At 46.8% G+C, this 20,312-nt stretch overlaps 1 protein-coding gene across 1 annotated transcript in view; it reads left to right on the top strand.

The window, feature by feature from the left end:
* Positions 1–16,968: 16,968 nt before the first annotated feature.
* Positions 16,969–20,312, top strand: part of COLQ (collagen like tail subunit of asymmetric acetylcholinesterase) — a 67,220-nt gene continuing 63,876 nt past the window's right edge. The window contains exon 1 of the mRNA XM_004271941.3: positions 16,969–18,406. Within this exon, the coding sequence (XP_004271989.1) occupies positions 18,301–18,406 (106 nt within the window). The 5' untranslated portion in view covers positions 16,969–18,300. The remainder of the gene's footprint in view (positions 18,407–20,312) is intronic.

Here is a 20,312-nt window from a genome sequence, read left to right on the forward strand (position 1 = left end):
CCCGCTAATGGGGCCGCCAGGCTGACTTTGGGCTGAGGTTTGAGGGTTCAGGGCCCTGAGCGACAGGCACCTGAGGATAAATCCAGATCCCCAGTGATAATCCGCGTGGCCGCGTGTTTGAGTGTGTGCAGCCGAGGCTGCTCCACAAATTCCTGTATAAAGGAACTCACCAGAACAGGACATGGCGTTCATGAGACCTGCAGACGTGGGGGAGGAAGTGCTCCTCAAAGACCTTGGCTTTGGGGCCTTAACTTGGAAAATTGCCTCCCAGTAGGTCTTTTAATACATAGTGATCCTGCCTCTAAGTCATTATGTAATAAACGCTTTACATTCATTATTCTTTAAAAGCTGGACTCCATTTTAAATAAAAATAGACTGGAGACAAGAGAGGTCACTGACAGAAAAATCGTATATATTGGTATGGCCTTATTTTCCTTTTTCTCTAAATGTGTTTATAATTGCACACCAGGACAAACAAGTTTGAGCTCTTTGAATAGAAACCATTTAAGCTTTCTTTGACAGTGTGACTCAACTTGGGCAAATAGGGTTGAGAACGATCCACAGAAAAATAAAACAAATTGGCTACTTATGGAGCCACCTACTAATGGAAATGGAAATGCTTTTAGCACAAGTTCTTTCCAGGAATCTCCCAGACTGACTGAAATAGGGCAGGAATAAAAATGGAAAATTGGGCTTCCCTGGTGGTGCAGTGGTTGAGAGTCTGCCTGCCAATGCAGGGGACACGGGTTCGTGCCCCGGTCCGGGAAGATCCCACATGCCGCGGAGCGGCTGGGCCCGTGAGCCATGGCCGCTGAGCCTGCACGTCCAGAGCCTGTGCTCCACAACGGGAGAGGCCACAACAGTGAGAGGCCCGCGTACCGCAAAAAAAAAAAAAAAAAAAGGAAAATTACTTTAGAACGTCATTTGAATATTGGATGCTACCACTTATCAGTTGCCTTGAGTTTGTGAAGTTCCTAATTCAAAAGCTGTTCACTTTTTTTTTTTTTTTTTTTTTGCGTTACGCGGGCCTCTCACTGCTGTGACCTCTCCTGTTGTGGAGCACAGGCTCTAGACGCGCCGGCTCAGCGGCCATGGCTCACGGGCCCAGCCGCTCCGCGGCATGTGGGATCCTCCCAGACCGGGGCACGAACCCACGTCCCCTGCATCGGCAGGCGGACTCTCAACCACTGCGCCACCAGGGAAGCCCAAGAGCTGTTCACTTTTATAAAGACAACTGAAACTGATATATAAGGCGGGGGTGGGGGGATGGTAAAAGAAATTTGGAGCATGTAAGAAAGGCCAAAAAGAAGTAATGATATATATTTTAAATTGACCTCAGTTCAAAATATGTTTTTGAATTTGCAAACCACAGGCCTCTTCCAGAGTGCCTCAATTCTGAGAATCTGTACGCCGATGAACTGAAATATAGTTACAAACGGAAATCTTAAAATACGGTTATGTATGCTTTTAAGGTGGATGTGATGTTTAAAGGGAGGGCAGGAACGTAGGGAGAAGATAAGAGACCAGAAGAAGACTGTCACAAAGTAGAATTTTCCAAGGAAGTTGTAAGTTTATCCAAATTTCCCTGCAGAAAACGGTCATCTGAGTAAGTGTACCCTAATAATTCAGTCACTGAAGATACACTTATTTTGCTAACTTTTAGACCAGTGGTTCTCAAAGTGTGGTCCATGGACCAGCAGCAGCACCTGGAAACATAAGAACTACAAATCCCCACCCAACTTCCAAGACTTCTGAGTCTTGGAAACTCAGAAATCTGTGTTTTAACAAGTCCTCTGGGTGATCTGACGCACGCTCAAGTTAGACCTGTTTACCCCAGATTCATAAGTTTTTAGTTCCAGGCATCCAAGCGAGGAAACTTGGCCCATTTTTCTGCTATTCAGGTGTGCCTCATTTCCAAAACACAGGGTGTCAGGAGGGGGAAGACGGGTGTGAATTGGTTCTTGGCGACAATGTCACATAGTTGGAGAAAGAGTGCTAAGCTCAAGAGAAGGACCAGCTGTGTGCCCCCTGCAGATTCAGGGCGGAGAGCTGGCGAGGATGCACAAGGAACCCAGAAGCCTTCTGAGAAGGAAAGAGCAGGTTGGAAAGCACAGGCTCGACTCAAGAAGAGCAGATAGTGGGGGAATGGCCACAGTTTTTTTGGTGCTCTGCCTTCAAGAGGTGGAGCTTAACTCTCCTTCCTTTGACTGTGGCCTGGACTCAGTGACTTGCTTCCAGTGACAGTGTGTCACTTCCAGGACTAGGTCACAAAAGGCTGTGGCCTTTCCTTTTTCTCACTCTTGTATCACTCGTTCTTGGGGAAGCCTGCTGAGGTGTCACGAAGACACTCACAAAGCCTTGTGAAAAAGTCTGTGTGGCCAGGAACTGAGGTCTCTGAAGAGCTTCCAGCCCCAGCCAGGCCTTCAGATGACTGCAGAGACTGGGCCCCCTGCACCGCCCCGCCCTGCCCCACAGTGTGACTCAGATGGCCCTGGCTTCCGCCCTTTACCCCTCCCATCACCCACACTTGCACTCGAGCCCTCAGAATAGGAGGACCTTAAATCACTGGGGTCTCTGTGTGTTTCCCCCTCTTTCGACTACAGTCCACCCCTGCAGGGGCAGAGGGAGGAGCGGTGGGAATAGATACACGCGTGAGCATGACAGGGGACCTCTCCCTGTTGCCTGGCACTACGGCACCAAAAATGCCTGTACTCAGAGCTGGAAGGGCAGTGGTGAGCAGGAACACATCTCCAGCCCCGTGTGAGGATGCATCAGGATTAACAGGTTAGGGCCATCTGAATATAGACTTGAACAGGCGGGGGCGGTGGTGTGAGAACACTTAAGATCTACTCCCCTAGCAAATTTCAAAAAGTATACAATATAGTATTGATAATATTAGTCACCATGCTGTACATTAGGTCTTCGGAACTTATTCATCCTGCATAATGCTGCAGCTTTGTTCCCTTTGACCAACATCTCCCCATTTACCCCACCCACACCCCCTGGAAACCACCATTCTACTCCTTGCTTCTATGAATTTTGACTTTTTTAGGTTCCATATATAAGTGAGGTCCTGTAGTATTTGTCTTTCTGTGCCTGGCTTCTTTTATTTCATTTAGCGTAATGTCCTCCAGGTTCATCTGTTGCTGTGATCTGAATGTTTTTGTTTTCCACAATGGCTGTACATTACATTCTCACCAACAGAGCACAGGGGTTTTTTCTCGTCAGCACTTCATCTTTTATTATTTTGATAATAGCCATTCTGACAGGTGTGGTGTGATATCTCATTGTGGTTTGATTTGCATTTCCCTGATGATTAGTGATGTTGAACACTTTTTCATATACCTGTTGACCATTTGGGTGTCTTTGGAAAAATATCTACTCAGGTTCTTGCCCTTTTTAAAATCAGGTTATTTGTATTCTTGCTTGAGTTGTTTGAGTTCCCTATATATTTTGGATATTAATCCCTTATCAGATGTATGGTTGGCAGATATTTTCCCCATCCCATAGGTTGTTCCTTCACTGTTTCTTGTTTCCTTTGCTATACAGAAGCTTTTTAGTTTAATACAACCTCATTTGACTATCTTTTTTTCATTGCCTGTGCTTTTTGCGGTCTTATCTAATAAAGGATTGCACGCACCAATGTCAAGAAGCCTTTCCCCTATGTTTTCTTCCAGTATTTTAATAGTTTCAGATCATATGTTTTAGACTTTAATCCATTTGAGTTGATTTTTGTATATGGTGTGAGATAAGGATCCAATTTTATTCTTCTGCTTGTGGCTATCAAGTTTTCCCAACACCATTTATGGAAGAGACTGTCCTTTCTCCATTGTGTGTTGTTGCACTTTTTTGAAATCAATAAACCATAAATGTGTGGATTTTATTTCTGGGCTCTCTGTTCTCTTTTATTTGTCTACATGTCTGTTTTTATGCTAGTCTCATACTATTTTGATTAATATAGCTTTGTAATATATTTTGAAATCAGGTAATGTAATACCTCCAGCTTTGTTCTTCCTGTTCAAGATGACTTTGGTTATCAGGGTCTTTTGTGGTTCCATATAAATTTTAGGATTGTTTTTTCTACTTCTCTTAAAACTGCCATTGGAATCTTGATAGGGATTGCACTGAATCTTTAGATGGCCTTGGGTAGCATGGAAATTTTAACAATATTAATTCTTCCAATCAATGAACACAGGATATATTTCCATTTATATGTGTCTTCTTCAATTTCTTTCATCAGTGTTTTATAGTTTTCAGTGTACAGATCTCTCATTTCCTTGGTTAAATTTATTCCTAAGTATTTTATTTTATTTTATGCAATTGAAAATGTAATTGTTTTCTTAATTTCTTTTTCAGATATTTCATTGTTAATTCTAAAAAGACAACTGATTTTTCTATGTTGATTTTACATCCTGCAACTTTACTGAACGTGTTTATTAGTTTCAATAGCTTGTGTAGTCTTTAAGGTGTTCTCTATGTAATATCATGTAATCTGCAAACAGAGACAATTTTATTTCTTCTTTTCCAATTTAAATGCCTTCTATTACTTTTTCTTGCCTAATTGCTCTGGCTAGGACTTCTAGTGTTATATAGAATAGAAATGATGACAGTGGGCACTCTTTTCTTTTTCCTGATAGTAGAGGGAAAACTTTCAGCTTTTCACCATTTAGTATGACGTTAACTGTCGGCTTGTCATATATGGTCTTTATTTTAACACGCTTTTTAAAAAGTGCTTTGTAAGAGGTTTTCTGTGGAAAATTGGTAAAATCAAGTGAGATATAATGTTTTATTCAAAGGGGAAAACTCAATTAAGAGAATGCTTTAAATTGACTCTTGTGTTGCGGGAAAAGTTGAAAGATCTGAATCTTTGGTACTTTGAGGGGTATTAAGGGACATAAGACAACAAAGATACAAGAAATAACAAGTACTACTAACCAGGTTTTTAAAAATTTTTTTTAATATTTATTTATTTATTTGGTCGTACTAGGTCTAGGTTGCAGCAGGTGGGCTCCTTAGTTGAAGCTCATGGGCTCCTTAGTTGCGGCTCACCAGCTCCTTAGTTGTAGCACGCAGACTCCTTAGTTGTGGCATGCGAACTCTTGGTTGGGGCATGCATATGGGATCTAGTTCCCTGACCAGGGATCGAACCTGGGCCCCCTGCATTGGGAGTGTGGAGTCTTAGCCACTACACCACCAGGGAAGCCCCTAACAAGTTTATTGAAAGATTTAAGTTCTTTTTTTTTTTTTTTAATATTTATTTATGTTTTTGGCTGTGCCAGGTCTTAGCTGCGGCATATGCGATCTTAGTTGTGGCATGCGGGATCTAGTTCCCTGACCAGGGATTGAACCCAGGCCCCCTGCATTGGGAGTGCAGAGTCTTAACCACTGGACCACCAAGGAAGTCCCAGAAAGCTTTAGGTTCTTAAACAAGCTCTATCACATCCCCCTTTCACAGATCCCAGGCAATAGTTCAAACAGGAATCATAGCTTTTGCCGTCAGTTTCAGGTATAAACCAACTCTCATTTTCAGGCTTTAGAAAGTCCAGCTCAATCTATACCAAAACTTCAACCTCTCATCCAGTTCAAATGCCAAGGGGTGTTAGGTGCCCACACCTAAAGAAAGTTACTGATGCTCTCTTATATGCTTGACACCTGATCTGTTTCCTGTGCCCTGCACCATCACAGTGGTTGGAAAACGTCCTAATGCATCTGCTCTGTAACAGCCTTCTTTCTTCATGGGGTAGTACAGGACTAAAAGAAGCCATGAGCAGTCCTCTCCTCCCACCCCACCAGGTCCATAAGCAACATGTCTTGTATATACAAGAGTCTAAACATTCCCACATATAGGCTGAGAGGGAAACCAGCATTCCTTAAGCACCCGCTGTGTGCCAGGCACTTGCCACATGGTAATTCCTTTCATTCTCGCAAAACCCCGGAGCCCAGTTTGCAAATGAGGAAGCACAAGCTCAGAGAGGCTTAGCAACTTGCCTATGATCACACAACCAGGAAATGGACTTGAATCCAGTTCTTCTGAATTGTATCCACTCCCAAATTTGTATCCTGAAGCTATAACCCCCAGTACTTCAAACTGTGACTGTATTTGGAGATAGGGCCTTATGGCTGGGCCCTAATTCAATCTGACTGCTATCCTTATAAGGAGAGGATATTTGGACACATAGACAACAGGGATGTCCATGCACAGAGGAAAGGCCATGTGAGGATGCAGCTGGAAGGTGGCCATCTACAAGCCAAGGAGAGAGGCCTCAGAGGAAACCAAGCCTGCAGACACCTTGATCTTGGACTTCTGGCCTCCAGAACTGTGAGAAAATACGTTTGTTGTTTAAACCACCTAATCTGTGGTCTTTTGGTTATGGCCGCCCTAGCAGATGAATATACTGGACTAATGCATTTTCCAGACAGCATGTGCAGAATCACAGACTGTAATTGAGGATATGTCAGCATCTTCTCCTCTGAAGACTATTTTTCAGGAGTTGTTGACATGGCATTGAGGCATGGAAGCCAGAGCTGGACAGAGCTAGTTGTTTTGTTCCCAGCTAGGTGCAGGCCTGATGTGGGAGGTGTCTGGCACATGGTGGAGAGAGCCTGGGGGAGGTGGGGGGAGAATGCATTCGCCCAGCCCTCACCTTACACAGGGGCCTCTGGAACCTAACATTTATAGGCCAGACTGTGTGAAAGTGCCTTACACATGTCATTTCATTTACAGCTAAGGCCTCTACAGCTGCAAGTTTGCATTTCCCTTGGCAAGAGGCAAGTCTGTTCTGAGACTTTGCAAGGGGAATCTTGACCCAGGCTGAATTACTCTTAGGGATTTTGGATATCTTGCAATGTAGTTTACCATTTTGCATATACCATGGAAATCCATTCATTAGTTCATTTAATGTTTATTGAACGTCTACTGTGTATCAGATTTGACACTTGGGCGGATAAAGAGAAGAACCAGTCATGGGCCTTGTGTTCAAGGAATTAATAATCTACTCAGAGAAATAAGACATGTATCAAAATAACTATATTGCAAGGTTGAAAGCACAGAGTAGAACTCCCTTTATATTAGCACATATACATACACACGAACATAAGTATTCTTCTTTTTGAATAGTTTAAATGTCTCCTACCACATGGCAAGGCATTGTATAAGGCATTTTAGAAGTGGTACATTGAGGGACTTCCCTGGCGGCCCAGTGGTTAAGAGTCCACGCTCCCAATGCAGGGGGCAAGTGTTCAGTCCCTGGTTGGGGAACTAAGATCCTGCATGTTGCATGGCGTGGCCAAAAAAAAAAAAAAAGGATAGAAGTGGTATATTGAATCCATAGTGTGGAAGAGGAGACCCCTCTCCCCACACTTATACCCTGGGCCACTCCTTCTAAGGCCATGTGCCCATGCCCTCCAAAAAAAAGGAGTTATCGGTCTGATGGGTCAGAACCCAGGATCCTCACAGGGCCGTGTTGCTCATGGGTGGGCTCACTCTGCCTTAAAGATCAGCTCTGTGGCCTCCTGAGAATTCCTAGGGGCTGCTCACCAGGTCTGGCCTTGTCCCCCCCACCCCTCATTCTTGTCTCTGGAGGGGAGGGGAGCAGAAGCCCAAAGAAGGGCTGGTCGTCTCAATTCCCTGGGGAGGAAGAAGAACCCTCTGTGGCTTCCAGGTCTGACCCACATTCCCCAGCTCAGCCTTTGCCAGAATCCATCTTGGTTGTTACCACAATTAATAAAGTGTCCCCAGTTCCCACTTGGGTGCTGAGACTTGCATGCAGCCCCCTATTCAGGTCCTGAGTGGGGAGAGGTGAGTCCCGAGGTTGGCTGTTCCTAGTACAGGGAATCTCAGGGTTCATCCCCGACCCTTCCTCAGAGCCCCATAAGGGATGTTATCTCTCCTGAGCTCTGAGAAGTTTCCTCAGCTGGTGAGTGGCCAAGCCGGGATTCCAACCAGCTACCGTTTGACTTGAAACCGTAGTGCTGTTGCCACCATGCACACTGCCCTCTAAGTGCAAGAATGAAAATGAGGGAACAAGCGGGGATGGTCCCAGGAGCAAATGCATCCCTCCTGGCAGAGTTTTCATGGAGGAGGGAACACTTAAACTTGGGAGATCTGGGAGGATTTGGACATGCAGGGAGGGGGCCTTTCCCAGTGGAGGGGAGAGCAGGGATTCTGGAATAGGTGGAATAGGAGAGAAACGTGAGGCCAGCATTCCCTGCTGGCAGCTCGCAGCAGGAGCTGGAATGCCCTGCACACATGGAGAATCTTCCCCCATCGCCCAGCCGTTCACACTGGGAAGCGACCGCCTGTGTTCCAGGCCACCAAGATCTGCATCCAGCATCTTAGCTTGTTCTCTTTCCTTTGAGGACTCTCTGGCCATGAGGCCCTGCCACTGGCCCCCGAAGGGCCATGGTCACACCCACCCTGTGCCCGGGCCGGTCCCCTGAGGTGCCTCCCCATTCCCTGTGGTGTCTGAACTGGGGCTGGTGGTGTATAGAATGCAGGCTTCGGGGTACTTGTGTTCTAGCTCTGTGGCCCTGGGCAGGTCACCTAAGCTGCCTTCACTGGCCTCTGTTTCTGCATCTGTAACATGCAGGGAGTGACAGCTACCTCCCCGAGTTGCTGTGAGGCAACCTGCCGATGCAGGGGACGTGGGTTCGTGCCCTGGTCCGGGAAGATCCCACATGCCACAGAGCGGCTGGGCCCGTGAGCCATGGCCGCTGAGCCTGCGCATCCGGAGCCTGTGCTCCACAACAGGAGAGGCCACAACAGTGGGAGATCCGGGTACGGCAAAAAAAAAAAAAAAAGAAAGAAAGAAAGAACAGGCGTACAAGTATAATAGGTGTTTGATGACCGGTGATTGGCATCAGTGTTTTTATCCCTTAAGATCAGAAAGGCCTCAGAGTCTTCCATGAATCCCTCCCTGAGAACTACAGTCAAATCTCACCTCTTACCTTCCTCATCGGCTCTGGCACGCCTCCTGCCAAATTCCTGTAATCTAGACAGTGATGGGCCCTCCCCAGATCACCTCTGACCCTGGTTCCACAGTCCTGGTCACTCCAAGTCTCCTCAGCACTTCTGCAGATTCCGAGGAAAGGCTTTTCTATCCTGCCCAGTCTCTACTTTGTCCTACACCAGCCCAGCATCTGTGAGAAATGTGCCCTTCATCGGTTCTAGTAACTTTATAAAGACCTGGGGGGTGGGGAGGCCTTTGACTGGGGCCAGTGTGATGTGAGAAAGATAAAGCCGTCCAGAGGGCTGAGGAGAGGCTAGGGGTCCGGGCTCAGCAGAGGTGTGGCAGCATCACACTGTAACAAGGAGGTGTAGGACATGTGCAGATTGGTGCGGCTGCCTTGGGAAAACACAATCGGCCACACTCCACCCTAGAAATACACCCAATCTGGTCGTTATTCACTGTCTCCCTCATCTCCACCTTCAGGACCCTCCTAAGGGGCCTCCTGCATCCTCCCACGTCCATTTCTGAGTCCCTTTCTTGCCATTTATATGCCAGGGTGATCCCGTTAAAACAAGAGTCAGAGCTTGTTGCTCCTCTGTTCAAAACCCTCCACTGGCTTCCACCTTAAAACAAAGCCCAGACTCTACATGACCTGGCCCCTGTGGCTTCTCCCACCCTTTCTCCCTCACCCACCCCTGCTTATTCTACTCCAGCCACAGGGGCCTCCTTTCCGCACCTGAGACACACCACGTCCCCTCGGGTCTCTGCCAAGATGTCACCTCCTCAGGGAGGCCCTCCCTGATTAGTTCTCTCTCCATTCTGCATCACGCTGAATGCCTGGACTACGCCTGGACTACGCTTCTTGTCTGTCTTGACATTTTCACTAGATTGCAATTTCCTGAGGGCAAGGAATTTTATATATTCAGTTCACGTTAAATCCCTAACTCTTAGATCTTTGCATGGGACACAGCAGGAACTCAGTAATTATTTGTTGAGTGAATAAACCCTCTGACCTCTCTCTTACCTTCCTGAATCATTTTTTTTCCATTTCCATCTTCTCCAGTTTAGCCTTGTCCATCCACGTCCTAAGGACACGTGTGTTTGCAAAACATTTGGTAACTACTGTATATAAGGAAACAGGTTATCACATAATCCATGGTAACCGCATGGAACATTTTTTTTTTAATCTCTCTAGTGCTTAAAAAAAAAAAAAAATCACTGCTCTCTTAACCCAGATTGTGTAGGTATATATTTTGGCCTTGCAGTTAGCCCTTTCCCTGTGGCTGAGCATTTTTAAAGCACTTTAAGACTTTAAGGAGGGGATTAAATACGGCACGTGCTGAGGCCCCGGTTTGCGCAGTTTGTTCCCACACAGCCTGCAGGATGGGAAACCTCCTGGTTGCACGAACCACAGGGCCTCACTGAACGCAAACCCCAAAGCGGCGAGGGGCTGCCATGCCTGTGGGTGTTCTGCTCTGTCTCTCAGGTTATTTTTTCCTAAAGTCTGTGGTTCTCAAACATCCCTCAGCAGCTGCTGGTATTGCTTGCATTGGCCAAGATGTCCCTTCCCACAACAGGGGTGGGCATGTGCATAATTTTACAGAGCTGAGGCCGTGCTCCTTTCCCACCCTGTGGAGTCCTGGGCAGCCCTGGCCTAGCAGTGTGTTAGGAGCGAGCCGTCCTGTTCCAGGGCCTCAGCAAACAGCACAGCCCCATGCCCTCGATCTCCACCTTCAGCTGCACAGAGACTAGATCCAAGCTTTGAGACCGATGCTTTGCCTTTACCTTGGACCAGGTCAAATTATGGCACGGCCTTCCTCCCCACCCCATCCAATCTCTTGGAATCCGAGGTGGGAGGGTACTGGTGCTGGGGAGGGGTATGAGGTCGGGGAGGTAACGGGGTCGGGAGTGATAACGTTCTCGGAATAAAGATATCATGGCCAGTACAGACAGTAAACTAGGAACATGCATTTGGTCTGGCTAGTAGACGATGAAATGAATGTCAGCTATGTTTTTGAGGGCTCACCCTCTGGGAAACCTCAGGCAGACCCACCACCCCACCTGCGAGAGTGGAGCTGAGGTCTGTTGTGTAGGTATGTATTTTGTTACATGTAAGCCTTTGGTGGCTTAACAATTCTTTTGAGCTCTTTTATTTCTGTGATTCTTGAAACATGTAACATCAGGAAACTGGCTTTGCTCAGGATTCAGGATGTTTTCCCTGCCTGTGGGCTTCAGTTCAAGCTCCATCCATCCTTGGTTGTCACAGACGATTTGGGGGTCTCCTCCGGCATCTCAAGCCTTCTCTGACTTCCTGTCTTAAAGCTGTGACCTTCCCATTTCCCTACCAAGAATGTGGTTTCCCCTCTTCATAGCTGAATGATTCTTGGACCCACAGCATTTCTGAGTCTGGTAGAGACGAGGTTGACTGATGATATGCCCTTGGGGAGCAAGTCTGGCCTGAGGCCTTGGAGCAACCGTGGCATCTGGCTCGGGTGTCAGCGTGAGGGGTTCAGGTCCAGTCTTGCCAGTGATCGCTCCGCCTGCCGGACAGTGGCCTGAATCTCTGCTGCTGCCCCTGGAGCCTCACAGAAGCCTCAATTTTCTCATCTGTAAAACAGGAATTATTAACTTTAGTCCTGCTGCCTTGCTCGTGACCGTCAAATGAAAAAAAAAAAAAAAAACAACTGTTAAACAAGATTTTATAAAAAGTAAAGCCCTGGGACTTCCCTGGTGGCGCAGTGGTTAAGAATCCGCCTGCCAATGCAGGGGTCATGGCTTCGAGCCCTGGTTCTGAGGATCCCATATGCCACAGAGCAACTAAGCCCATGGGCCACAACTACTGAGCCTGTGCTCTAGAGCCCGCGAGCCACAACTACTGAGCCCACGTGCCACAACTACTGAAGCCCACATGTCTAGAGCCCGTGCTCTGCAACAAGAGAAGTCCCCGCAATGAGAAGCCCATGCACCGCAACAAAGAGTAGCCCCCGCTGGCCGCAACCAGAGAAAGCCCGTGGGCAGCAACGAAGACCCAATGCAGCCAAAAATAAATAATAAATAAATTTATTACAGAAACATGTATATATTCACTTAAAAAAAAAGTAAAACCCTACATCACAATTATTTATTTAGCACACCAATGACATGTTTATTGTATAAAACAGAAGTAAAAGGGGGGATTAAATAATAGGAATTAAATAAAAATAGATTTGGGGTCAAGGTCCTTTTAGGGGAAAAAGCAAAGTAAATGGGTTTCTTTTCTGCAGAACTTCCCAGGGTCTTTGGTATGCTAGTATATAGTATACATTGCCAAGAGGGACATACAATAGGCCGCATTTCTCAATTTATTTAAACTCGTCTGCTTTTTAAAAAAGGAGTTAGAATTGGTGCACCTCCAGCTCAGCTTGGGGGAAGGCTGTGTTGTAAGGTTATTGTCACTGCTGTGACTGCACTGCAGATTCAGTGGCTCAAGGCCCGCCCAGTGCAAATCTCTTCCCTGAAAGTGAGGGCACCCACACCTCCTGCCCTGGAGAGGACCAGCGGGCTCACGGCCTGGGGGAGTCCGGCTAGGCGCCTTAGACTTACTAGCAGCTTTCTCAGCCGAGCTTTCCATTGCGCTGCGAGGCTCCATCAGTTCTGGCTCCGACTTCAGCCTTTGCTGCGGGATAGGGCTGTGAGGAAGGGCTCTCCCGGGCTTCCCAGCTGCCCTGTCTTGTCTGCCTGCTGCTGGCGCAGCTGCTGGCGGGGGTGGCCGGGGCCTTGGTGTAAGTGAATCATCCTTCATGCTGGGCCAGAAAGACCAGGCTCACAGCTCTGTTCTCTGCCAGGACCAGACAATAATGGTCTGTCTGCCCCGCTCAGCACGTCGGCAGGGACTTCTTGGACCTTGGACATGCAGGAAAGACACCTTTTCCCTTTCTTCTTTCTTCTGTACTCCTAAGATAGCCAAGACTTTGATTTCGGGAAAAAAATCCTTTTATTTTTAAATTGCAAAGTAAGTAATGCTCACTGTAAAAATTTCCACTAATACAAATATGATTTGTATAAAGTTTAAAAGGTATAGAAGGCTAAGAAGGTGTTATTTGTATAAGATTGAAAAGGAAAGTTTCCCTCTTTTTCCCCTTAGCCCACATGCTTCCATCCCCAAGTGTGTAGTGTACATTGTTCTAGGTGTTCTCTTTGCCTTTCTCTTTGCACATATACATAATTGATAAATAGATTTGATTTTTTGGTCAGATTCACTGCAACTTTCCAGTTTCACTCAACATGGACAAGCTTCCATGTCAGTGCATAAATGGGAACTATCTTTTTCTTATTTTTTAAAGTCACGTTTATAGAGGGAAACATTTTTTTTTTTTGGCTGTGACACGTGGCTTGTGGGATCTTAGTTCCCCAACCAGGGATCGAACCCATGCCCCCTGCAGTGGAAGTGCAGAGTCTCAACCACTGGACCACCAGGGAAGTCCCAATCTGAGGGAAAATTTACATAAAGTAAAACTTACTGTTTTTAAGAGTACAGTTTGCTGTGTTTTGACATAGGAGACAACCACTCCAGTCAAGATAGAGAACACTGCTGTCACCACCAAAAGTTCCCTTTGCAGTCAACTTTCTCCTCACAACCCTAACTCCTGGCAGCCACTGATCTGTTCTCCATCCCTAGAGTTTTCTCTTTCCCAGAAGGCTGTGTACATGGAATTAAGCAGGATTAGCGTTTTGTGTTGGCTCCTTCCACTTTGCATGATGCGTCTGAGATTCAGCCATGTCCCTCGTTTCAGCAGTTCATCACATGTTACTGACTACGGTTGCCTTGTACACAGTTTGTTTATCTAGTCACCAGTTAATGGCCACTTGGGTTGTTTCTAGCTTTTGGTTATTACAAATAAAGTGGTTATGAACATGCACATACATACTAGTCTTTGGGTGGAAATATGTTTCATTTCTTTTAAACAAATACCAAAGAGTAGAATTGTTGGGTAGTGTAGTAAGTATATATTTAACTTTATAAGAAACTGCCAAACTGTTTTCCAAAATGGTTGTGCCATTTTGCATTCCCACGAGCAACTAGGAGCGTTCCAGTTGCTCCACATCCTCACCGACTCTTGGAATTGTCAGTCTTTTTAATTTTAGCCCTTCTAGTAGTATGTACTGGTATTTCACTATGGTTTTCATTTACATTTTCCTAATGACTAATGATGTTGAGCATATTTTCATGTACTTGTTTGCCATGCATTTATCTTCTTTGGTAAAGTATCCATTCACACCTTTTGCCCATTTATTTTAATTGGGTCATTTCATTATTACTGAGTTGTAAAAGTTCTTTATGTATTTTGAATACAAGTCCCTTATCATATATGTGTTTTGCAAGTGTTCTTTTCTAGTTTTTGGCTTGTCTTTTCAATTTAACATTGTCTTTTGAAGAGCAGAAGTTTAAAAATTTTGATGAGTCAATGAAAAATTTTTTTCTTTTATTGTTTGTGCTTTTTGTGTCCTATTTAAGAAATCTTTTTTCACAGAAGCAGGGATGATCACTAGGGGTGAAGGGGGGAATGGGAAGATATTGGTCAAAGGGAACAAAGTTTTAGTTATGTAGGATGAAAAAGTTCTAGAGTTATAATGCACAGCATGGTGACTATAGTTAATAATACTGTAGTGTACACTTGAAATTTTCTAAGAGAGTACTTCTTAAGTGTTCTCACTAGAAAATAAATAACCATGTGAGGTAATGAATATGTTAATTAGCTTGACTGTAGTAATCATTTCACAATGTATATGTACATCAAAAAAATCATGTTGTTACAACTTAAATATATAGAATTTTTTTAAAAAGAGAAATATTTGCCTAATCCAAGGCCACTAAGATTTTCTCCTGTTTTCTTCTAAAAGTTTAATGATTTTAGCTTTTACATTTAGGTCTATGATCTACTTTGAGCTAATTTTTATGTAGGGGGCAATGTAAGGGTTATGGTTCATTCTTGTTTGTTTTGCATATGGAAGACCAATTTTCCAGCATCATTTGTTGCAGAGACTACCTTATTCTTTGTAAAGACTGTATAATGTTTCACTGAATGGAGTGAAAGCCTGTTTCAAATCTGAGGCTGTGATGAATATCCTTGCATCTAAACCACTGGGCAGTTGAATGAGTATTTCTGTGGAATCTCTGGGTGAAATGGCATGTGCATGTTAAGTGTTAAGTGATGGGGACCCCAGATTGTTTCTTAGTATCCCCCCCACCTACAAGGCTTGGGGTGGAAGGCTCTAACTTTGATTGGCTTTATTGGTGTAAGCCTTTCACAAATCTCAGATAATTTCTTTCTGGAAAAATCTAATAGCTTGTGTTATTAGATTCTGAAAGATTCAGAGCCCTTCCAGAAGGGTTTGAAGAGAGATAATAATTTCTGCCTCAGTCAGTTAAGGTAACCTGATGTGAAATAGGCTCATAAAACACATGGTCCATGGGACACGGAAATTTACAAAACATGATTTAATAAATATTGGGGGCTTATAAATACCTCTGTGCTGGGGCCTCCCCAGAGGGTACAGGTTCCCGTCGTAACTTTACATCAGTAGTGACTTCCCCCCGGTGGCCTGAGTGTACATTCAGCCTCCTGTATGCAGGCCACTGTCCACAGTCTCCACGCTCGCCCCAGCCCTCCCTGGACAAGGCCCTGGCCCACAGCTTAGTATGGCTGGAGCATAAGTTTATGTCACTTTTCCTACTTTCTTTTCATCTTACAATGGTGTGATTGGATCACACATTAACTGACATTGTTGAGGATCTATTAGGTGACGAGGACTGTCCTGGGGCCTGCAGGGGTGCACAGAGCTCTGGAGCAGTCCCCCATATATTTTTTAAAAATATTTATTTATTTATTTGGCTGCACCGGGCCTTAGTTTCGGCATGCAGGATCTTCGTTGTCGCGTGCAGGATCTTTAGTTGTGGCACATGAACTCTTAGCTGCAGCACGTGGGATGTAGTTCCCTGACCAGGGATCAAACCCGGGCCCCCTGCATTGGGAGCGCGGAGTCTTAGCCACTGGACCACCAGGGAAGACCCAGTCTCTCATCTTTAGAGACGTTAACACAGGTTAAATAGCCACATACGGTGGTTTAGAAGCAGTTCAAAAACAATACCAGCAGGTGTCACGGGCAGGACATAGTGACATAATCTGTGCCAACTGCACGGTCAGTGGTGAAATCTGTGCGCTGAGAGAAGGAGAAATCCCTTTGCTTCTCACAGGAGGAATCAGAGCTGGACGGTAAATGTTCAGATTCCGGCACCAAGTTACACAAAAGTTAGCTTCCCCCTACGTAGCCTGCATCTTCTCCAAGCCACCCAAAGCCCACTGCTGGGGCCAGAGGTTTCCAGAGTTAATGAGAACAAGCCTGAGAATTCCCTGGTTGGATTTGGCCAACAATCACGATCCTTCTGTTAAAAATTTTGGGAACAGTGACATGGCGTACCTGCTCTTTAAACTGCCCTGTTAATTTTGAATGTAACTCAAGTATATTCTTCATGCTTTTCTTATAAATCTTGTATCAGTTAGCTGTTGCTGCATAACAAATCACCTTAAGACCTAGTGGCTTCAGGACACTGAAGGCAAAAACAACAGCCATCTCATTTGCTCATGAATCTGTAATTTGGGCTGCGTTCATCTGTGTAGTTCTTCAGCTGGTCTCCCCTGGTCACTTCTGTGACTGCCATCATCTGGGGACCTGAATGAGGCCAGATGATCCAAATGGACCTCACTCTCTAGTGCCTTTTCTGAGATGACCAGACAGCCAGGGGCCTGCTGCTTCCCCCTCCCTGTGGCCTATTCAATAGTCCAGACTTTTTAATGTGGCAGCTGGTTTCCAAGAAAAGGCAAAAGCAAAAGCTGCCAGATCTGTTAAGGCCTAGGCCTGGAAATGGCACAGTGTCACTTCAGCCACATTCTGTTGGTCAAAGCTAGTCACAAGGCCAACCTAGACTGGACGGGAGGGGAAACAGACCCCGCCTCTTGTTGGGAAGAGTGGAGTGTACATACAGGGATGGGAGAGATTGTTGGTGGCCATATCTGCCGCCCATTTACCATGGCTCCACGGGTTTCATTTTGGCTGTCTCTATACACAATTTTAAATTCATGTATGAGTCATCCCGCGTTACCTAATTTAACCTTTCCAACAAGGCTTTAAAGGGGAACGCCTCCATTGTATGAGAAAACTGAGGCTTAGAGAGATCAAGCAATTTGTCTACGGTCACAGCAGAGCTGGAGTCAAGCCCCTCTGGTGCTGGCGCTGTGGGTATCACCTCATCCTATGCTTTCCCCCAACCCCACCTTCCCCCAGAGTGAGGCTCAGCTACTGGACCCCAGAGTCAGGAGCTACCACACCATTTCTGAATTAGCTCCCATGAGGCCCTGGGAGTATGTTATGTAGATCAAAGCAAAATGTGGGTTATTATTTTAATTATTTATATAGAGAGACCTAAGGATCTCTATAACAGTCTTTATAAACTCATAAGAGGATTCATCGAAGGATGTGACACTTTTTATTTGAAGAATTTTGTCTAGCCAAAGGTCAAGTCAATGATGTTGTTTCCCAAATGCAGTTTGATCAATAATCATTCACTTTGCAATCCATTGACTCTTTTCATTTTTCATGCGCTGCTTTGCATGGGATAAAAGCTGCAAATTCTGGAGAGAGATAAGCACTTTTTTATGGAGAAAGCTGCTTTGGAAACTATAAAATCTCCCCAGCCACACCTCCGCGTTTTATTGGATGATTAAAGAAAAAAAAATCCAGGGTCAGCTTTACATTTGTCCCCCAGTGGGTAAAAATGTCACAGACTGACAGCAGAAGGAATTGTCTCCACAGAAATTCAGTTTGAATCCAGAGGTTCAAATGGATTCTGTGATGCTGCTGGACACCTCAGCTGCGAGGCGATAGGCACTGGTGAATGATCAATGAGGAAATCTGTCTGCCCTTGAGGACTGCTTCTAGTGGACATTCGAGATCTGGCTGCCTTTTTAATCACCTCTTCAATGGCCTCTTACCTCAGTCACCACAGAAGAAAATTCAGATATCTTAATTTTAATGAGGGCATTTGATCCAGTGCTCAAGATAAATATAACCCTGTGTAGTACGGAGAAGGTTTAGTGGGAAATGGTTGGCATTCTTTCTTGGTAAAGGCATGGGGAAAAGGAGAGAGAGGGAGAGAGAGTGAGGGAGAGAGAGAGACGGAGAGAGAGAGGCAGAGAGAGTGAGGGAGAGAGAGAGGGAGAGAGAGGCAAACAGCGTGGGGAAGACAAAGCACAGATAAGCGAGGCTCCTTGCAGCCCTTCGTTGAGAACTTGACACTTTCCAGACCGCAGCCAGCATGGTTGTCCTGAATCCAGTGACCCTGGGAATTTATCTTCAGCTTTTCTTCCGTTTCATCGTGTCTCAGCCCACTTTCCTCACCAGTGTGCTTCCGATTTCAGCAGGTAAAGCAGGACCACAACTTCCCTGTCTCCTCTGTGTCGGGCAGGGGGAGGGAGAAGGGCTATTCTGCAGCCGTTCCCCTCGGGGTGGAGGGAGGCTGGGAGGGAGCCGGCCCCAGCAGCCTCTGGTCACCCGGCCAGCCCCCGTTGGGACGCCCCTTATGTCCTTGTCCCCGCCCAGCTGCTCAAAGCCAGAGACCCTTGAACAGACTCTTTCTTCCCCTCACTGGCTGCAGGGTTGCGTTTGGGTCGGGAATTGTGGGGAGCTTAACAGAGGCAGAGAGGAGGGCAAGTGAGTCGTCCAGACATTTCGATAAATACACCCCTGAACCCTTCGCGGGGGGCTCGGCCCACAGGGGATGCTGTGCAGCGTGCTGACCGGGAGTCCCGTTGGTTGTGCCGGGTCCGGGGGCCCCTGCAGCCTCAGGACCAGGTCTCCGTCTCTCCGGCCCCGTGGGCTTTCCTGCTGGGCTTTCTCCCCGAGGTGGGCTTCTCTTCGGCCTCAGCGAAGAGAGGAGGTGGAAGGGCTGCAGGGGGCAGGTGGACCCGGAGCTGGGCGTAGCGCTGGGGGTGGGGAGAGGGCTCCTTCCGCCCCAGCCTGGCAACCTCTCCTGAGGGCTCCAGGCTTTGCCCTTGTCCTGCCCGACCCCGGGCAGGGGAAGTATTGGGTTACCCGCACGGCTTCTTTAAAGCTTTCTGAGGAAACTCGGATGTTTCCGGAGGGCTTGAGGGGGGCGGACAGACCCCAGGCTTGGCAGCCGGTCCCATCACAGCCCCCCTCAGTTCTCCTCGGTCACCCCTGGCTCTCCCCAGAAAAAGCCGTTTCCGTCACACCCTCCAGCACGCAGCTCCGAGGTACTTGAGTTGAGGCAGAAGTTTCACTCCCACCGCCTTTGCTGGGCGCAGGCTCTCCAGGAGGGAGGGCACAGCTCTGGATGCAGTCCCCAGCCCTCTCCATTCATAAGAATGGCTCAGTGACCCGTGGAGCTGCCAGCATCTGTGGGCCCTGAGGGAGGGACGCAGAGGAGGGCGCGGGGCTAATTATAAACGTGTGACGGGAGGGAGGAGTGCAGGCAGTTTGCGGAGAATGTTGGAGGTGGGGGGCAGGAAAGGTGGACGGTCCGGCATGTCCCACCCCCGGTTCAGGCTGAGAGCGCAAAGCTTCTGGGGGTGAGTGGGTCGTTATTCAGGGGGGAAGCTTCATAGTTAATTTGGTCTGCTTGGTGGTTCTTAACCTTGTTTGGGCCATAGCTTCCTTGGAGGATCTGCCAAAGGCTCAGGACTCAAAGAAACTCAGTCTTCTGGTCCCAGCCCTGCCTCTGGCGGGCTCTCTGGCTTCTGGCAGGTGGCTGGCGGTAGACTGTAAGCACCACGCGGGCAGGGACTGTGTCTGTCTTGGCCATTATCACTAGTTACGTGGGGGAATATCGGGTAGATGCCCAGTAAATAGTTGGTGAGTGGATGAGTGCGTGAAGGAATGAAAACTTTTCTCATCTGTAGATTGGAGTCTGCCATCATTTTGTACCACTTCACTTAGATACAGCCACAATGGCTAATGAGTTCTGAAAGCTGGAGAGAAGAGGACCTCTGATTTTCTTTGAGCTCCTTGCCCTCGAGAGAGCCTCGGCATAGCTTAGACATCTCTTAGGCAAGACTTGGTACAGACTGTTCCAGTCAGGGTAACAGCAGGAAGGAGAAGTAACTCCAATGGTTCAAGAAAAGACTGGAATGAGGGGCCCGCTTTCAGGGGTGTGGGTGGGCTTAGGGGCGCCAAGAAGGAAGGTTGAGCAATGAGCAGCTGAGGGAAGCCTTTACCACCCCGGGGCTTGAGGAGACAAGAGGACCAAGTGGGGAACTGGATCCTGGGGAGATCTGGGACCTTGGAGGAGGGGCGGCTGAGAGGAGCCTT

This window comes from Orcinus orca, chromosome 5, assembly GCF_937001465.1.
Source record: "Orcinus orca chromosome 5, mOrcOrc1.1, whole genome shotgun sequence".
NCBI lineage: Eukaryota > Metazoa > Chordata > Mammalia > Artiodactyla > Delphinidae > Orcinus > Orcinus orca.